Source organism: Saccostrea cucullata, unplaced genomic scaffold (assembly GCF_032062105.1).
Source record: "Saccostrea cucullata isolate Sc308-1 unplaced genomic scaffold, CSIRO_AGI_Scuc_v1 ctg453, whole genome shotgun sequence".
Taxonomy (NCBI): domain Eukaryota; kingdom Metazoa; phylum Mollusca; class Bivalvia; order Ostreida; family Ostreidae; genus Saccostrea; species Saccostrea cuccullata.
Window position 1 is genome coordinate 61,542 of NW_026921068.1, and position 13,459 is coordinate 75,000.

The 13,459-nt window shown below is 33.4% G+C and overlaps 1 protein-coding gene across 1 annotated transcript in view; it reads left to right on the plus strand.

The window, feature by feature from the left end:
- Positions 1-952: 952 nt before the first annotated feature.
- LOC134259096 (uncharacterized) overlaps positions 953-13,459 on the plus strand; it is a 113,219-nt gene continuing 100,712 nt past the window's right edge. Inside the window, exons 1-25 of the mRNA XM_062741692.1 lie at positions 953-1,042; positions 1,450-1,532; positions 1,949-2,007; positions 2,137-2,258; positions 2,453-2,543; positions 2,662-2,773; positions 2,936-3,110; positions 3,247-3,436; positions 3,669-3,877; positions 4,104-4,222; positions 4,417-4,643; positions 4,934-5,079; positions 5,279-5,455; positions 5,960-6,118; positions 6,240-6,382; positions 6,509-6,579; positions 6,772-6,938; positions 7,148-7,314; positions 7,745-7,931; positions 8,138-8,290; positions 9,485-9,664; positions 9,843-9,990; positions 10,424-10,606; positions 11,118-11,269; positions 12,580-12,718. Of these exons, the coding sequence (XP_062597676.1) occupies positions 1,453-1,532; positions 1,949-2,007; positions 2,137-2,258; positions 2,453-2,543; positions 2,662-2,773; positions 2,936-3,110; positions 3,247-3,436; positions 3,669-3,877; positions 4,104-4,222; positions 4,417-4,643; positions 4,934-5,079; positions 5,279-5,455; positions 5,960-6,118; positions 6,240-6,382; positions 6,509-6,579; positions 6,772-6,938; positions 7,148-7,314; positions 7,745-7,931; positions 8,138-8,290; positions 9,485-9,664; positions 9,843-9,990; positions 10,424-10,606; positions 11,118-11,269; positions 12,580-12,718 (3,556 nt within the window). The 5' untranslated portion in view covers positions 953-1,042; positions 1,450-1,452. The remainder of the gene's footprint in view (positions 1,043-1,449; positions 1,533-1,948; positions 2,008-2,136; positions 2,259-2,452; positions 2,544-2,661; positions 2,774-2,935; positions 3,111-3,246; positions 3,437-3,668; positions 3,878-4,103; positions 4,223-4,416; positions 4,644-4,933; positions 5,080-5,278; positions 5,456-5,959; positions 6,119-6,239; positions 6,383-6,508; positions 6,580-6,771; positions 6,939-7,147; positions 7,315-7,744; positions 7,932-8,137; positions 8,291-9,484; positions 9,665-9,842; positions 9,991-10,423; positions 10,607-11,117; positions 11,270-12,579; positions 12,719-13,459) is intronic.

Sequence of the window (13,459 nt, forward strand, 5' to 3'; positions counted from 1 at the left end):
GCTCTGTCGATAGAGCACCTAAATGGAGATTCAGAGGGCGAGGATTTTCCATTGCAATATTTTCTCCTTTCTTGTGGTGCCATGTCCAGGGCATGCTGGAAGCATTGAAGTGATAGGAGAAAGACCTGCTTGGGAAAAACCTGGGGCAGAGATATTTAATGAGGGAGGAATGTGGTGGTCAGACAAGTTCAATTGCCAGTGGCCAAATATCTCAGTATTGCCCTTAATCTAGGAGATTCAGGGCATGACTGGGTTCTAATCTCAGGCTGGTTGATGGAATTTTTCTCCTCCCCTGATACATACATGTGCATTTAATAATTTCTGGTAGTACTAGTACCATCGCTTTTCAGGTTCTCATTTGTGATTTCTGCCCAAGGAGTGATAACTCATGTTTACCATGCAGCTGGGGAGGAGGATGAAGTCATCGTCTCCAAGAAAGGCTTCGCAGCCCTCTTTGCTTCAAGACTGCACGAGCAAGGGGAGGTAAATGCCAGCAACATGTTTATAATCAAACGAAGACTGCAAAACATGCAGTTACCTAACTTTCATTTAGTGTATTTTCATATTAATATCAAATGTTATTAAGTCATGTAGGAAATGTTTTTCCATGATAAAGATAAAGAAAAAAATAAATAAAATACATGTATTATCATCTGTTTTACATTGTCTATGCCATATCCCATGTATAGGTACCAGGAAAAGTTGGAAATGAGGGATTTACCTATCATGTTACTGAAAATGGTCATGAAGGTGGGTTTATATCTTTAGATTACAAGATATGCACAGTTGATTTTTTTGTCAATTACATGAAGTCAGACACAAAGCAGAAAGAACTGGTTTTGAGTGAACATTCATCAAATGATTAAAGCAGTCCTCTAAGATTAATTGTGTAATCATTACAACTAAACAATTCCTTACCTTTTTTGTTTATAAAGGTGAACACAATTCAACATATACTGTATCTCCTTCTCACGATGGCTTGAAATTCACCAAAATTCGTCATGGCCATCCAGTGCAGTATGCAAAGGCAAATTACAGCAAGGTAAATAATAACAATTACACAGGGGGAAAAATACAGTTTAATTCTTTACTGAGTTGAGAAAAAATAGGTAGTTATACTACTACAGTCTCTAATAAGAAACCTGTAGCTGAAAAATGTTGTCTTGAGTCAGACTTCCTCTGGCATTAAAATGCAGTAAAATATGAGATATAGCAGATTTATTGATGTGAAGCAGTCATAAGAAAAAAAATGCATTGTGCAGCATATACTGCAGTTAAAAGTTTTGGTGAGAAATAGATTGGAGATCAGTTTGTTAAGACTAACCTAGCTTTTTAAGTATGCCCTGAATTACCTTGTACTTAATACACTCTCTTCTTGTCAAACACTGATGTAAAGCCACTACTGTATACTATATAAACTACATCTTTAATTTTTTTTCCTAACAACAGACAATGCATTATCAAGACTACTTGGGGACTATCCACAGTATCCTTATAGATGAGAGTTTTAAATCTCCCACTACTCCACCAGGGTAAGCAAATCAAGTATTTCTTATAAGGATATCAAATACTTGTCAATGAAAATCTTGATAAAATTGAACCCCTTCCTCCAATCTCATCCAAGTACTCTTTGACAGAAACACTTTTGACTAAATAGCTTCTTCCAAATGACTACTTTCACTTTAATAAGAAGAAAAACAAATTTTGCACACCATTGTACAATTTTGGTAGTGCACAACTGTCACAAAAAGACATTCAAATGAAAAGTCTTGTTACATTAATGTCACATTATTTGTGACAATGACTACATTTACCAGTTGCCTTGCAAGGAGAGAATTAACTATGATGGACTGCATTTGATAAAAAAAAAAGTCATATGTTTGCTTTTTGATGTCTTGAAAGAATAAATAAATATATGACTATATCATGTTTTTGTATTTAAATAAAGGTTTGATCCTCATGTTGGTATGAGAAAAATCAAAGCAGTCAACGAGTTTAGCACCATGGGTAAGACAAATTTAGATGTTTGCTCTTTCTATCAATAACTGAAACTATATTTATGCACACTTTATTGGAATTTTAGTTCTTTATGCACTGTTAATTAAGTAACTAAATACCTGATTGTATTTTTAATAGCATACCCTGAGATGGCATATGTTAGTCAAGGCAAGCTTCGTTTCCTCACAAGGCATGTGGACAGAAGAGAATGGATGAAGCCTAATAAGAACATGCTGACAGCATCTATACAAATCGGAGATGTAAGATTTCATATCCACTTTACATAAAAAAAAAAGTCATCTTTTTCGCTGAAAAAATAAAGATTGGATAATTTTGCTGTAAAATTGCAATTCATATTTACATGTGAATGCATCTCCATCTTCAAATTTCTAAAGTGGGGTTTATGTTTTATGCCAATTTCATTTTTTTTTTACACACTTTGCTTTTCATACAGATAAAACCAAGGCGAAAGTATCTCAATGTTACTGAAGCTAGAAAAGAAATTGTTGGAAATCTCACATGTATGGAGAACCAACCAGATCAAGGTATGATATAAAAAGTAGAGGTGGAAAATATTCTTTAGGATGATCTTTATATGATAAGTCATCTTAACATAGTTAAGGTGTCATTGTTAATTATATTATTTAATTTTTACATTGACAGGATCACCAGCCCTAAGTGTCTGCTTCAGAAAACTTGTGGATGTTTTAGAGATCCTTCCAGATGAAGAAATCATCAAAATTGCCAATTTTTATTTTGAGAGACTAAAACCCACGTAAGAACATTTTGAGTGCAGGGAACATTTTTTGTTTAGTCTGCAATTGTTCCTAAATGACTTCTATTCTTTACTACGTTCTATGCTGCATTTGACGATGAAGAGTTTTAAACTGATTGTTTAGAGTACCAATACTGTAAAGATTTTTTTGTGTGTGTTTAGATTGGCAAAACACAGAATAGCCACAGAAAATATGATAGATGCTTACGGAGTCCTGGCTACAGAATTGTCTGAAAATCTTTTGGCACAAAAGATATTTTTGAGTCCTAAACCAAATCATGATTATGTCAAAAGGGTGTTAACTCACATTGTCTCCAATGACAAACCCCCACATGAGGTAAATTTCTTGATAATCTATTATTTTTGTTTGTTGACTGATTTTTCTGATAAGTATATACATTTTTAAATACATGTAGCTCAGATCTCTTGAAAATCGTTCCAATATCATGATGCATTTTTATTCTTTTCTTCAGTTTTTCCTGAAAACATTAGAAGATGCAGTATTTCACAGGGAAAAGTTTCCTGCAGAGTTTTATGTCTTAGACACCCACAGTAGATGCATGCTAGCCCTAGGCTCTGTTAGCCACAAACTTCATAAGCATGGTAATCCAGAGAGGGCACGAAGAAACATTGACAAAATACACGAGGTGCTAGGATATCATGGTAAGAGAAAAGAAGTATTGAAATCATTAATGATTTATATTTCTTAATACATCACAATGACTGATAAGGAATGATATTGCACATGAACAGTCATGTAATGCAAAACAACATGCATTTTTGTTAAGGAACTTTATACATTTAATCTTTTATAACAGTCATGAATTTGAAAGTTGGAAATGTATTATTAAAACTTAAAAAAAAAAAACAATCAGTATACATATTATTCCCCCAGATCCTTGGCTGTTCAGAAAAAGGAGAGAAACAATGGACCCTTTTGACATGGAGAAACATGACCATCAGAGGGTTGTACTTCTTGAGACATTAGGCAACGCTCGACTTGACCACTCATATGATTACATTGTCTCTCATATCAACAGTACAAACTCCCCTTGGGTCAAGAGAGCTGGATGCCATGCCCTGAGGAAATATGAACATGACCATGTAAGTCTGGACAATTCTCAGTTTCTTTTCTGCATTTTTCTGATTCTTTTCTTGCCTAGAGTCTTTATTACTGTGTTGTTTTCAAAACTATAATGTAAAGAATGTGATTATATTAACTGATAGGCCATTGTTCTTTGCAAACTTGTAGTGATATATTGCTGATGTTGAGAAATATCGTAGGTAAAGCGTGTTGGTAAATGATTTTTCTTCATAAATGTATTGATAGGCTGCCGAGACTTTACTGTATGCTGCTGTGTATGATGAAGATCAAACTGTTAGATACGATGCCTCTTTGCTGTACATGGCTCATCCCAAAGGAAAAATGATTGCTCCTCTAGACAACAGGTTCAGAATTATAACTTCTTATTCTACAGATTTTCTCCATTTTGCATAAATTTGGATCTTGTCTTTCATTTTTTTTATGTAATTTGAATTTATCAAAGAATGATAATCATTCTTTCATTGGTTTAACTCATTAATTTTGTTGAAATTAGAAATTACAGATCTTCTGACCTTTATTTGTTAATCGATCTGTTTAGAATTTCTCATGGTGGCAACACAACGTATGTTGAGGACCCTTATGACAGTGGAATGGGAGTTATGGACCTTGCTGAGCACAATGCTAGACGTTCCAAAAGAAGCATTTGGGATGGACTATACTTCAGACTGGAAGCTCCAAGTGTTGACTGGAGAAAACTGCTAGGTTCAACAGATATTGGAGCCTCGTTTGGAGTCATCATGATGAACCTTTTGGATTTGTCCATTGGTATAAAATATACTAAATATATTTTTGTTCCATGTAAACAAAGGTAAAAATGAGTTAGGTATTTTGGTTGTTAATAATCCTGTTTATCAAAATTCTGGTGTTAGGCATATCGATCTAAGAAGTTAAGTTTGCATTTAGTTTGTAATTGAAGTTACTGAAATTATGCAAAAGAACTGGGAAGGAGGATATCAAATAAAAATTAGTTTCAGTTACTGAGTACATTGTACAAATAAATGTTTTTGAAAATATTTTATTGGATGATAATAGAAGTGATGCATATTTATTCTTAGCACCAACAAGTGGTCATGTGAAGATCCGCGTCCATGATGAAGCTTATGCTAGAGTCCATTTGGGATTTATGAATGTAAATTTGGATTTCTTTGTTGCAAGAATTTGTTTTAAAGGAGGTACAGAGTACAACATCAACATTTTGCAGGTAAAGAAGACTTAAATGACAAAATAATAATATAATGCCATGCAGAATTTTGTATCATGTTATACATGTTCATGTATTTTAATTTGAATGACTTATGTATCTTTTATGTATTTGGTTGTTTCATCTTTGATGTTTGTGGCCATCTGAACATCTGAACAAGATAATGCAAAATTTGAAATGGATTACCTTTTTTCTGCAGGGAAATGAAATGAAAAAAGCAATTAAACTAGCCAAAAGCTTCTCCAAAAAAATAAAACAAGTAGTTGCAGGGATTAAAGATGGTGTCGAATTGTTCAAAAATCTTGTGAAAGGAAAAATCAGCATCAAAGATTACATTGATGAATTGGTCACAGCCATTTCTGAATTACCAAAGAAGGTAAGAAATATGCAATGCTTGATAATGGTTGTGTTAGTCTTTCCTTCACTGAAGAAAAAAAGATATGTTTTTGTTGTAATTGCCCTTCTTGAAGAAAACATTCCAACTATACTAATTTAACCCTTGTTTAGAACATTAAGATATTATATGTTGTTGTGTTTTCCATCATTGGAGGGTAAGATTAAATCTTGTTTAATCATGTGGCATGTGTTTTAGTAAGTTTTAAGTCCAACTGTATAAGAATGAATCAGTTTTCTTTCTTATGTAGTAGATAGTAAAGCATCCATAGAGATGTTCTGATTATATGAATCTCTTTTCTCCTACGCTAAAAGATAAAAAGATTGTACTGTTTTTAAAAGATGCACATGTAAATTGACCTTTGGCCTTCAGATGAAAAATTGACCTATGTTGTATTTTGATGGTGTTCCCTTTAATTTCATTCCAGAAAATCAATGCTTTTCACATGTTTCTGCAAGTTAATCAGTATTTGTCTGTTTTTCACAGGTCTTGCAGCTGAGAAATGTTACAGTGACAGCCATGCAGAAACTAGCAAAGTATGATGAAGAGGTCTTCCCTCCTCCATTCAGACCCATGGTTCATTTCGTTCATAAAGTTGCCAAGCTTTTCAATGACATCAAAGCAGATGTTATGGGGTTCGTCAATGTAAGTTCAATAATTTTGAAAATACTTGAAAAATTAAAAAAATCCAAAATTTTATTTCAAAAGCCAATTAAGGCTTTAATTCATTCATTTAAATTTAATGTTGATATATTTTTTTTCACAGCAAGTTGAACAAACAATCAAAGTTATTATTCCACAACAAGGAAAAATCATCTATGAATCTATAAAGGATATTATTGATGGTTTCTCGGTCATAACTAAAGACCCCAAGAATGCTATTATGAACATTGGCAAGGGAGTTATGTCGTAAGTAGTATCTTATTGAAACCCATACTACCTTCTCTTTTTAAGAAATTTTGATTTTGTTCTTGATTCTAACATGCTATATACATTTGATTTATTTGTGAAGGGACTTGTACTTTAATTTTACAGGATATACCAGGCAATCATGGCACTTTTGGAGGCAAAAAATAAGACACAGGAAGCATGCTTCTTCTTAAGAGGTAATCACATGACCTATATTTGACTGAAAGTGTTTGGATAAACCTACATTTTTTTCCCCAACAAAATATATGTATACATACATGTAGTTTTAATGCTTACAGACACTCTGTCTCAGAGACTCTTAAAATAATAGAGTGTTCTGCAGCTTGCCTGGTAGTCAGTTTTAATTCTCTCAAAAAATTTCTATGCAGATGAGAAGCCATACTGGTTTGATGTGCAGGGCTTAATAGTGGAGTACACAGAACTTGCTAAACAAGCTTTCACAAGTTTAAAGGATGCAGGAACTGCCTGGGTCAATGAAATTATACCAAAGGAAGAAGACCCGATCTTAAAAATAAGCAATGGGAAAATAACTACAGTATGTATATATGTGCAAGTGTCTTAAAATTATATCTATCGGACTATTCCCATTCTCACATAAAAGAAATCTAGCTCTTTTTCATTTATTTACTGCAATGTGTACTTGAGGAGAAAATTATGCAGAAAGCAAGGATTCTTTAACCAAAAAAAAAATTGAATATGTATCAGTATTTTTGGTGTATATGTAATAATTATATTTTTTTACAGATGCAGTTGAGACAAGAAATAGTAGATGTGCTGATGCCCATCAAAGATGAACTAATGACACCATTTCAGGGCTTGATGGGCATGGCAGATGCCTTTGTAGCAAAATATTCTAAAGTCTTCAACTTGATAAAGAATGTCAAAGAGGCATATACCATTTTAAAAGAGGGGTATGATCATAATACTTGTATATATAAATGAGGTTTTTTGTGAATTTAAAATAATGTGATGTCCACATTACATATCTGATATACACATATATGTAGTTTCCTCTACTGTAAAAATGGTGATCAAGTAAATATTATTATTAATATATTAAGGAGACCTAAGGCCATCTTTAAAATGTTTGTTTGCCCTCTCCCAACTCAGGGTAAAATTATTGGGTCGGTAAGTAGGTGGGACAATATTTTTTTCCCAGAAAATTTTGAACATATTCGTTGAGAGGATGAGAAGAATAAAAAGAAGAAAAAAATGTGTTCTAGATTGAAAAGAAGTTTTTAAATGGACCATTTTAATATGCAGTCAGTGAATGGGAGAAGCAATCAAAGAATTTTTTAAAGACAGCCTAAGATGTAGTTATAAAATTCTTTCCTTTTACAGGTATCAAACAGCCAGAGCTATTATTGACTCAATATTTGGACCAAAAGCACACAAAAACTTTCCAAGAATAAAGAGGTTGAAAGGCAAAGGTTGTGGTGGTAAAGGACTGTACCCTTCAGAATTAGATAATGGTGACCCAGAATATAAACATAAAGGAGTAGATGTGCAGGCAGAGAAAGGGGACATGGTATATGCTATTTTTATTTATTTGTGAAATGATGATCAGACTTTTGAAAATGATATTCTGGATGTACAATGTAGATGAATATAAATTGAAAAGCATACACATTTTCATGAAATTTAATGTCTAACAGAAAGGTATTGTCAGGAAGTAGGTGGGTATGTTTCTTTGTGCAATGTCTCAAGATGTAACAGAATGTTGCTTGTTTATAGCTTGTTGCACCATTTGCTGGTACCATTAAGAGAGATGCATATGATGACAACTCAGTTATTATAGCAATCACAACAGGATCAATGGCAGGAATGAATGTATTCATCACCAATATAGAGCCTAACTCTACCATACAGACAACAGTGGGAAGTACGGTAAGAGACAGAGAAAAGCAGCTGCATTTTAATGTGACTTTAATTCACTCTGAAAGGCACAAGTAGATTTGTATATACCGTTTCTGCGGCTGTCCAATTTTTGCGGATAGGATAAATCCGCAAAAATTACAATCGTAAAATATTTTTCATATGGCCTCAGGTATTTTATGCATGAATGTATGATTAGTGGTGCGTCTGCAGACTCGTGCGTGGACATGTCTTCGTTAGCAAGAAAATTCGGGCGACATCGAAACTCCGATAGCCGCAAACAAAATATGACAGTTTTTCTTCCTTATTTTCCACTTTTCAATCTTTATCTTTAAAATAATTACTGATTAAATTAAAATGCTTGTGTATACAATATGGCTTGTTTGTCTCGTGAATTTCATTCAAATCCGACGACTAACCGTATTAGTTACGCCTCAATGCACGTGACACGACATTGTGTGATTTTTTGGGGTGGTTGATTATTCAACTCATTGTTTTAAAATGAAAATCCCGATTAAATTTTGATGGCAATTATGTTTAAGTGTATTTTAGATTATGGCTTGGAGACGTAAATCATCATTTAGATCTACAGCAAAACTAGTTTAGTACGAACACGGATATTGCGAATTTACGGATATAGCAAAGTCATCTTGGATCCCAAGCTATATAAATTAAATGAATTTCTTATACGGTTATAACGAATTACGGATATAGCGAAGTAATTTCATAGGTCCCTGTGACTTCGTTATAACCGAGTTTTGCTGTATCTATATATTTATTAAAATATTTAGATAGATCATGTTAAATAAATGTCTGTGGTGTTAGCTAGAATAAAGATTTTAATTGTTGTTTGAGTGGACTAGTACTGTTACAACAATAATTAATTTTCAATTGGGTCTAGAGTTTGATGATCCTCTACTGTACCCTGTAAATATATTTTTTTTGCGGTAGAGTGCAACCGCAGAAATTGAAAATGCAAAAATTAATTTGATACCTTTTAGAGGTTAAATCGCAAAAATTTCCAACCGCAGAAAATACCCTTTATATGGTATTACAATGTATTTTTATTATCATCTTCCAATGTTATTTATTCCTTGGTTTGGCTGCTTATTTTGCATCTAAAATTTAAGATTTGTACCACTCTTACTTTATTCAATAAAGTTGAAATTCTTTTTATGGATTATGATTTATCTTGAACCATTACAGGTTGCAGCAGGGCAGATCATTGGAACAGTCGTGAAGTCTCCATGTATTAATCATGTTCACCTTGCTATGAAGAAGAATGGTGCTACAGACTATGTTGACCCCACAAAGTTTCTGGAATCAATATTCCCGACTATGCCTGTCTGGATTCAACAGTGTGATGATTATAAATTGGTTTGGAAGGTACATGTTCACACATTCATTCATGCTGTGTTTATTGTTTTTGTATAGTTTTTTTTCAAAATATATGTTTATGTTGCTTGGAAGAAAATGTTTTGGGCAAAACAGCATGTAAAGAATTCAACATTAAGCTTACATGTTTTAAAAATTGCAAGTGAAAACAATAAAACTGTTTTTGTAGTTTGAAACAATAGCAGCTGGTGTCATTGTTGGATTAGGGGGACAGGCCCCCCAAAATAACACTCCGACTCTCAACAACACAAAGCTGGCTGTTCCTCCAGCTAATCCCCCAGAAAGTGCTGATCCGGACGACACAAAAAGCATCAAATGTAAATATATCTCTGTGTAAAATGTTATTGAATAGAGAGAGTTCAAAGAAGTCTAGAGCTGTATCTGCACTTTTATATTTTCTAGGATGACTTGTATTTTCCTGTATAATACTTGCAATATGCAGTGTATTAACTCTTTTTTGTTATTTGTATGATCCAAACTTTTATACCCTTCATGCTGTTTTTGTCAAGGAAAGGTCAATTTTTTTCTCTAAAGTTTAAAAGAATTGACAGAAATTAAAAATTCTTTTAATAAATTTTTTGAATACTAATTTTAAATATATATATGTTATACCAAAAGTACAGGTAGTATATTTCTGTTATACCAAAAGTACATTTTAATAATAAAAAATTTATTTTCGTGATCTATTTTCAAAATGTTTTTCATCGCATCAGAATTTGTGTTTATTATGATTTAACTGTATATATATAGCTGATCCAGACAGTGCCTATAATAAAGTGAAGAGTAATCAAGCTGCAGCAGATCAAGGTATGGATGAACCAGAGGATGACCAGTGTGCCGCTATAATGGGAACCACCGCTCTGACTACCACTACCACCACCACCACAACCACCACTACCACACCGGCACCAGGGGCAAAGGGCTTTGTTAAAGGTCAGAAGGGAAAAAAAAACATTGCCATTTGATGCCAATTAAAATCATTCCTGTATACACATTACAGATGTAATTAATGAATAAATGAATTAAATAGCCACTTTAACTGCTCTGTATTACTTAAGATGGAGCAGTATACACTTCAATACATGTAGCAACTTGAGTTATACTTTATAACTTAGGTTGGAGTAGTTCATACTTCATAAACTTCAAATATGTTCCAACCCAGGTTATACAAGTATATAGTAAATTGGGTACTTATTAAATTAATTACTTATAATTTGATATTTTATAATTTAATATCTATCACTAGGTTAAGAAAAAATACCATTAGATTTCCCAGAATTTAAATGAAACATAAAGCTAATGGATATGTTTTTGATGTAAATCCTATTTTAACATTGGCAACACAGGTTATATGTTATTAACTAATATTAATTTTCTATTCAGTACTTACATTAAATAACTGGTATAGAATCTTTTTTAAAATCCACATTATCATTTGTTATAGGGATGTTCTCAAAGCTGCTGAAGACCGCAGATAAGTTTTTACAGAAGCTGAATTTGAGACGCTTGAAAATGGGTACTATCATAGAATTCCTGGACAAATTTGGAATGGTTAAGAGTAAAGAAGCCATGGTCAAAGTCATCCTTACTATCAAAGTAGGTAGCCCACATTTTCTCTAGCTTAAATTGCTGTGAACTTGTTGCTGTTCTTTTTTAGATTGTTTTTAGCTCTACTGGTCAGAGACCAGAAGAGCTTATGCGATAGTAATGCGTCCGGCGTCCATCCGTCTGTCTGTCTGTCTGTCTGTCTGTCTGTCTGTCCGTCTGTCTGTAAACAATTTTTCAAAACGCTACTCCTCCTACAATTTTAGTCTGATTTCAATATAACTTGGCACATAAGTAGACTACACTAAGATACATAAAATAGTGCATCGGTTTTTGATTTTGATGAACGGTGTTGCCATGGTTACTAAAAATAGAATTTTTTGAGAAATTCCTTTAAAACGCTACTCCTTCTACATTTTTGGTTTGATTTCAATATAACTTGGCACACAAGTAGACTACACTAAGATACATAAAATAGTGCATCGGTTTTTGATTTTGATGAACGATGTTGCCATGGCTACTAAAAATAGAATTTTTTGTGAAATTCCTTTAAAACGCTACTCCTTCTACAGTTTTAGTCTCATTTCAATATCACTTGGCACACAAGTAGACTACACTAAGATGCATAAAATAATGCATCGGTTTTTGATTTTGGTGAGCCGTGTTGCCATGGTTACTAAAAATAGAATTTTCTGAGAAATTCCTTTAAATCGCTACTCCTTCTACAGTTTTAGTCTCATTTCAATATCACTTGGCACACAAGTAGACTACACTAAGATACATAAAATGGTGCATCGGTTTTTGATTTCAATGAACGATGTTGCCATGGTTACTAAAAATAGAATTTTCTTTGAAATTCCTTTAAAACACCAGTTCTTCTACAGTTTTAGTCTCATTTCAATATCACTTGGCACACAAGTAGACTACACTAAGATACATAAAATAGTGCATCGGTTTTTGATTTCAATGAGCGGTGTTGCAATGGTTACTAAAAATAGAATTTTCTGAGAAATTCCTTTAAAACGCTACTCCTTCTACAGTTTTGGTCTGATTTCATTATCACTTGGCACACAAGTAAACTACACTTATTTACAGTGTAATAGTGCATCGGTTTTTGATTTCAATGAACGGTGTTGCCATGGTTACTAAAAGTAGAATTTTCTGTGGAATTCCTTTAAAATGCTACTCCTTCTACAGTTTTGGTCTGATTTCAATATAACTTATCACACAAGTACACTACACTAAGATACATAATTCTGTGCATCGGTTTTTGATCAGTACAAACCAGTAGAGCAACAGTCTCGACAGAGACTTCTGGTTATTTGTTTTAATAATGATAGTAACTTGCTTTTCTGTTTTAGGAAATCATTGATAACAAGCCTTGTTTGAAGCCAAGTGAGATGTCAGAGGATCAGTTATCTCTGGAACTTAAAGAAAGGGGGAAGAATTCATCAGGGTCCAGGGAGGAAATGGCAGAGAGGCTGCTTAAACTTGATCAAGGTCAGATGTTTGTTTTTTAGCTCTACTGGTCAGAGACCAGAAGAGCTTATGCGATAGTAATGCGTCCGGCGTCCATCCGTCTGTCTGTCTGTCCGTCTGTCTGTCTGTCCATCTGTCTGTAAACAATTTTTAAAAACGCTACTCCTCCTACAATTTTAGTCTGATTTCAATATTACTTGGCACACAAGTAGACTACACTAAGATACATAGAATAGTGCATCGGTTTTTGATTTCGATGAACGGTGTTGCCATGGTTACTAAAAATAGAATTTTCTGTGAAATTCCTTTAAAACGCTACTCCTTCTACAATTTTGGTCTGATTTCAATATAACTTGGCACACAAGTAGACTACACTAAGATACATAGAATAGTGCATCGGTTTTTGATTTCGATGAACAGTGTTGCCATGGTTACTAAAAATAGAATTTTCTGTGAAATTCCTTTAAAACGCTACTCCTTCCTCAATTTTGGTCTGATTTCAATATAACTTGTCACAAAAGTAGACTATACTAAGATACATAGAATAGTGCATCGGTTTTTGATTTCAATGAACGGTGTTGCCATGGTTACTAAAAATAGAATTTTCTGTGAAATTCCTTTAAAACGCTACTCCTTCTACAGTTTTGGTCCGATTTCAATATAACTTGGCACACAAGTAGACTATACTAAGATACATAGAATAGTGCATCGGTTTTTGATTTCAATGAACGGTGTTACCATAGTTACTAAAAATAGAATTTT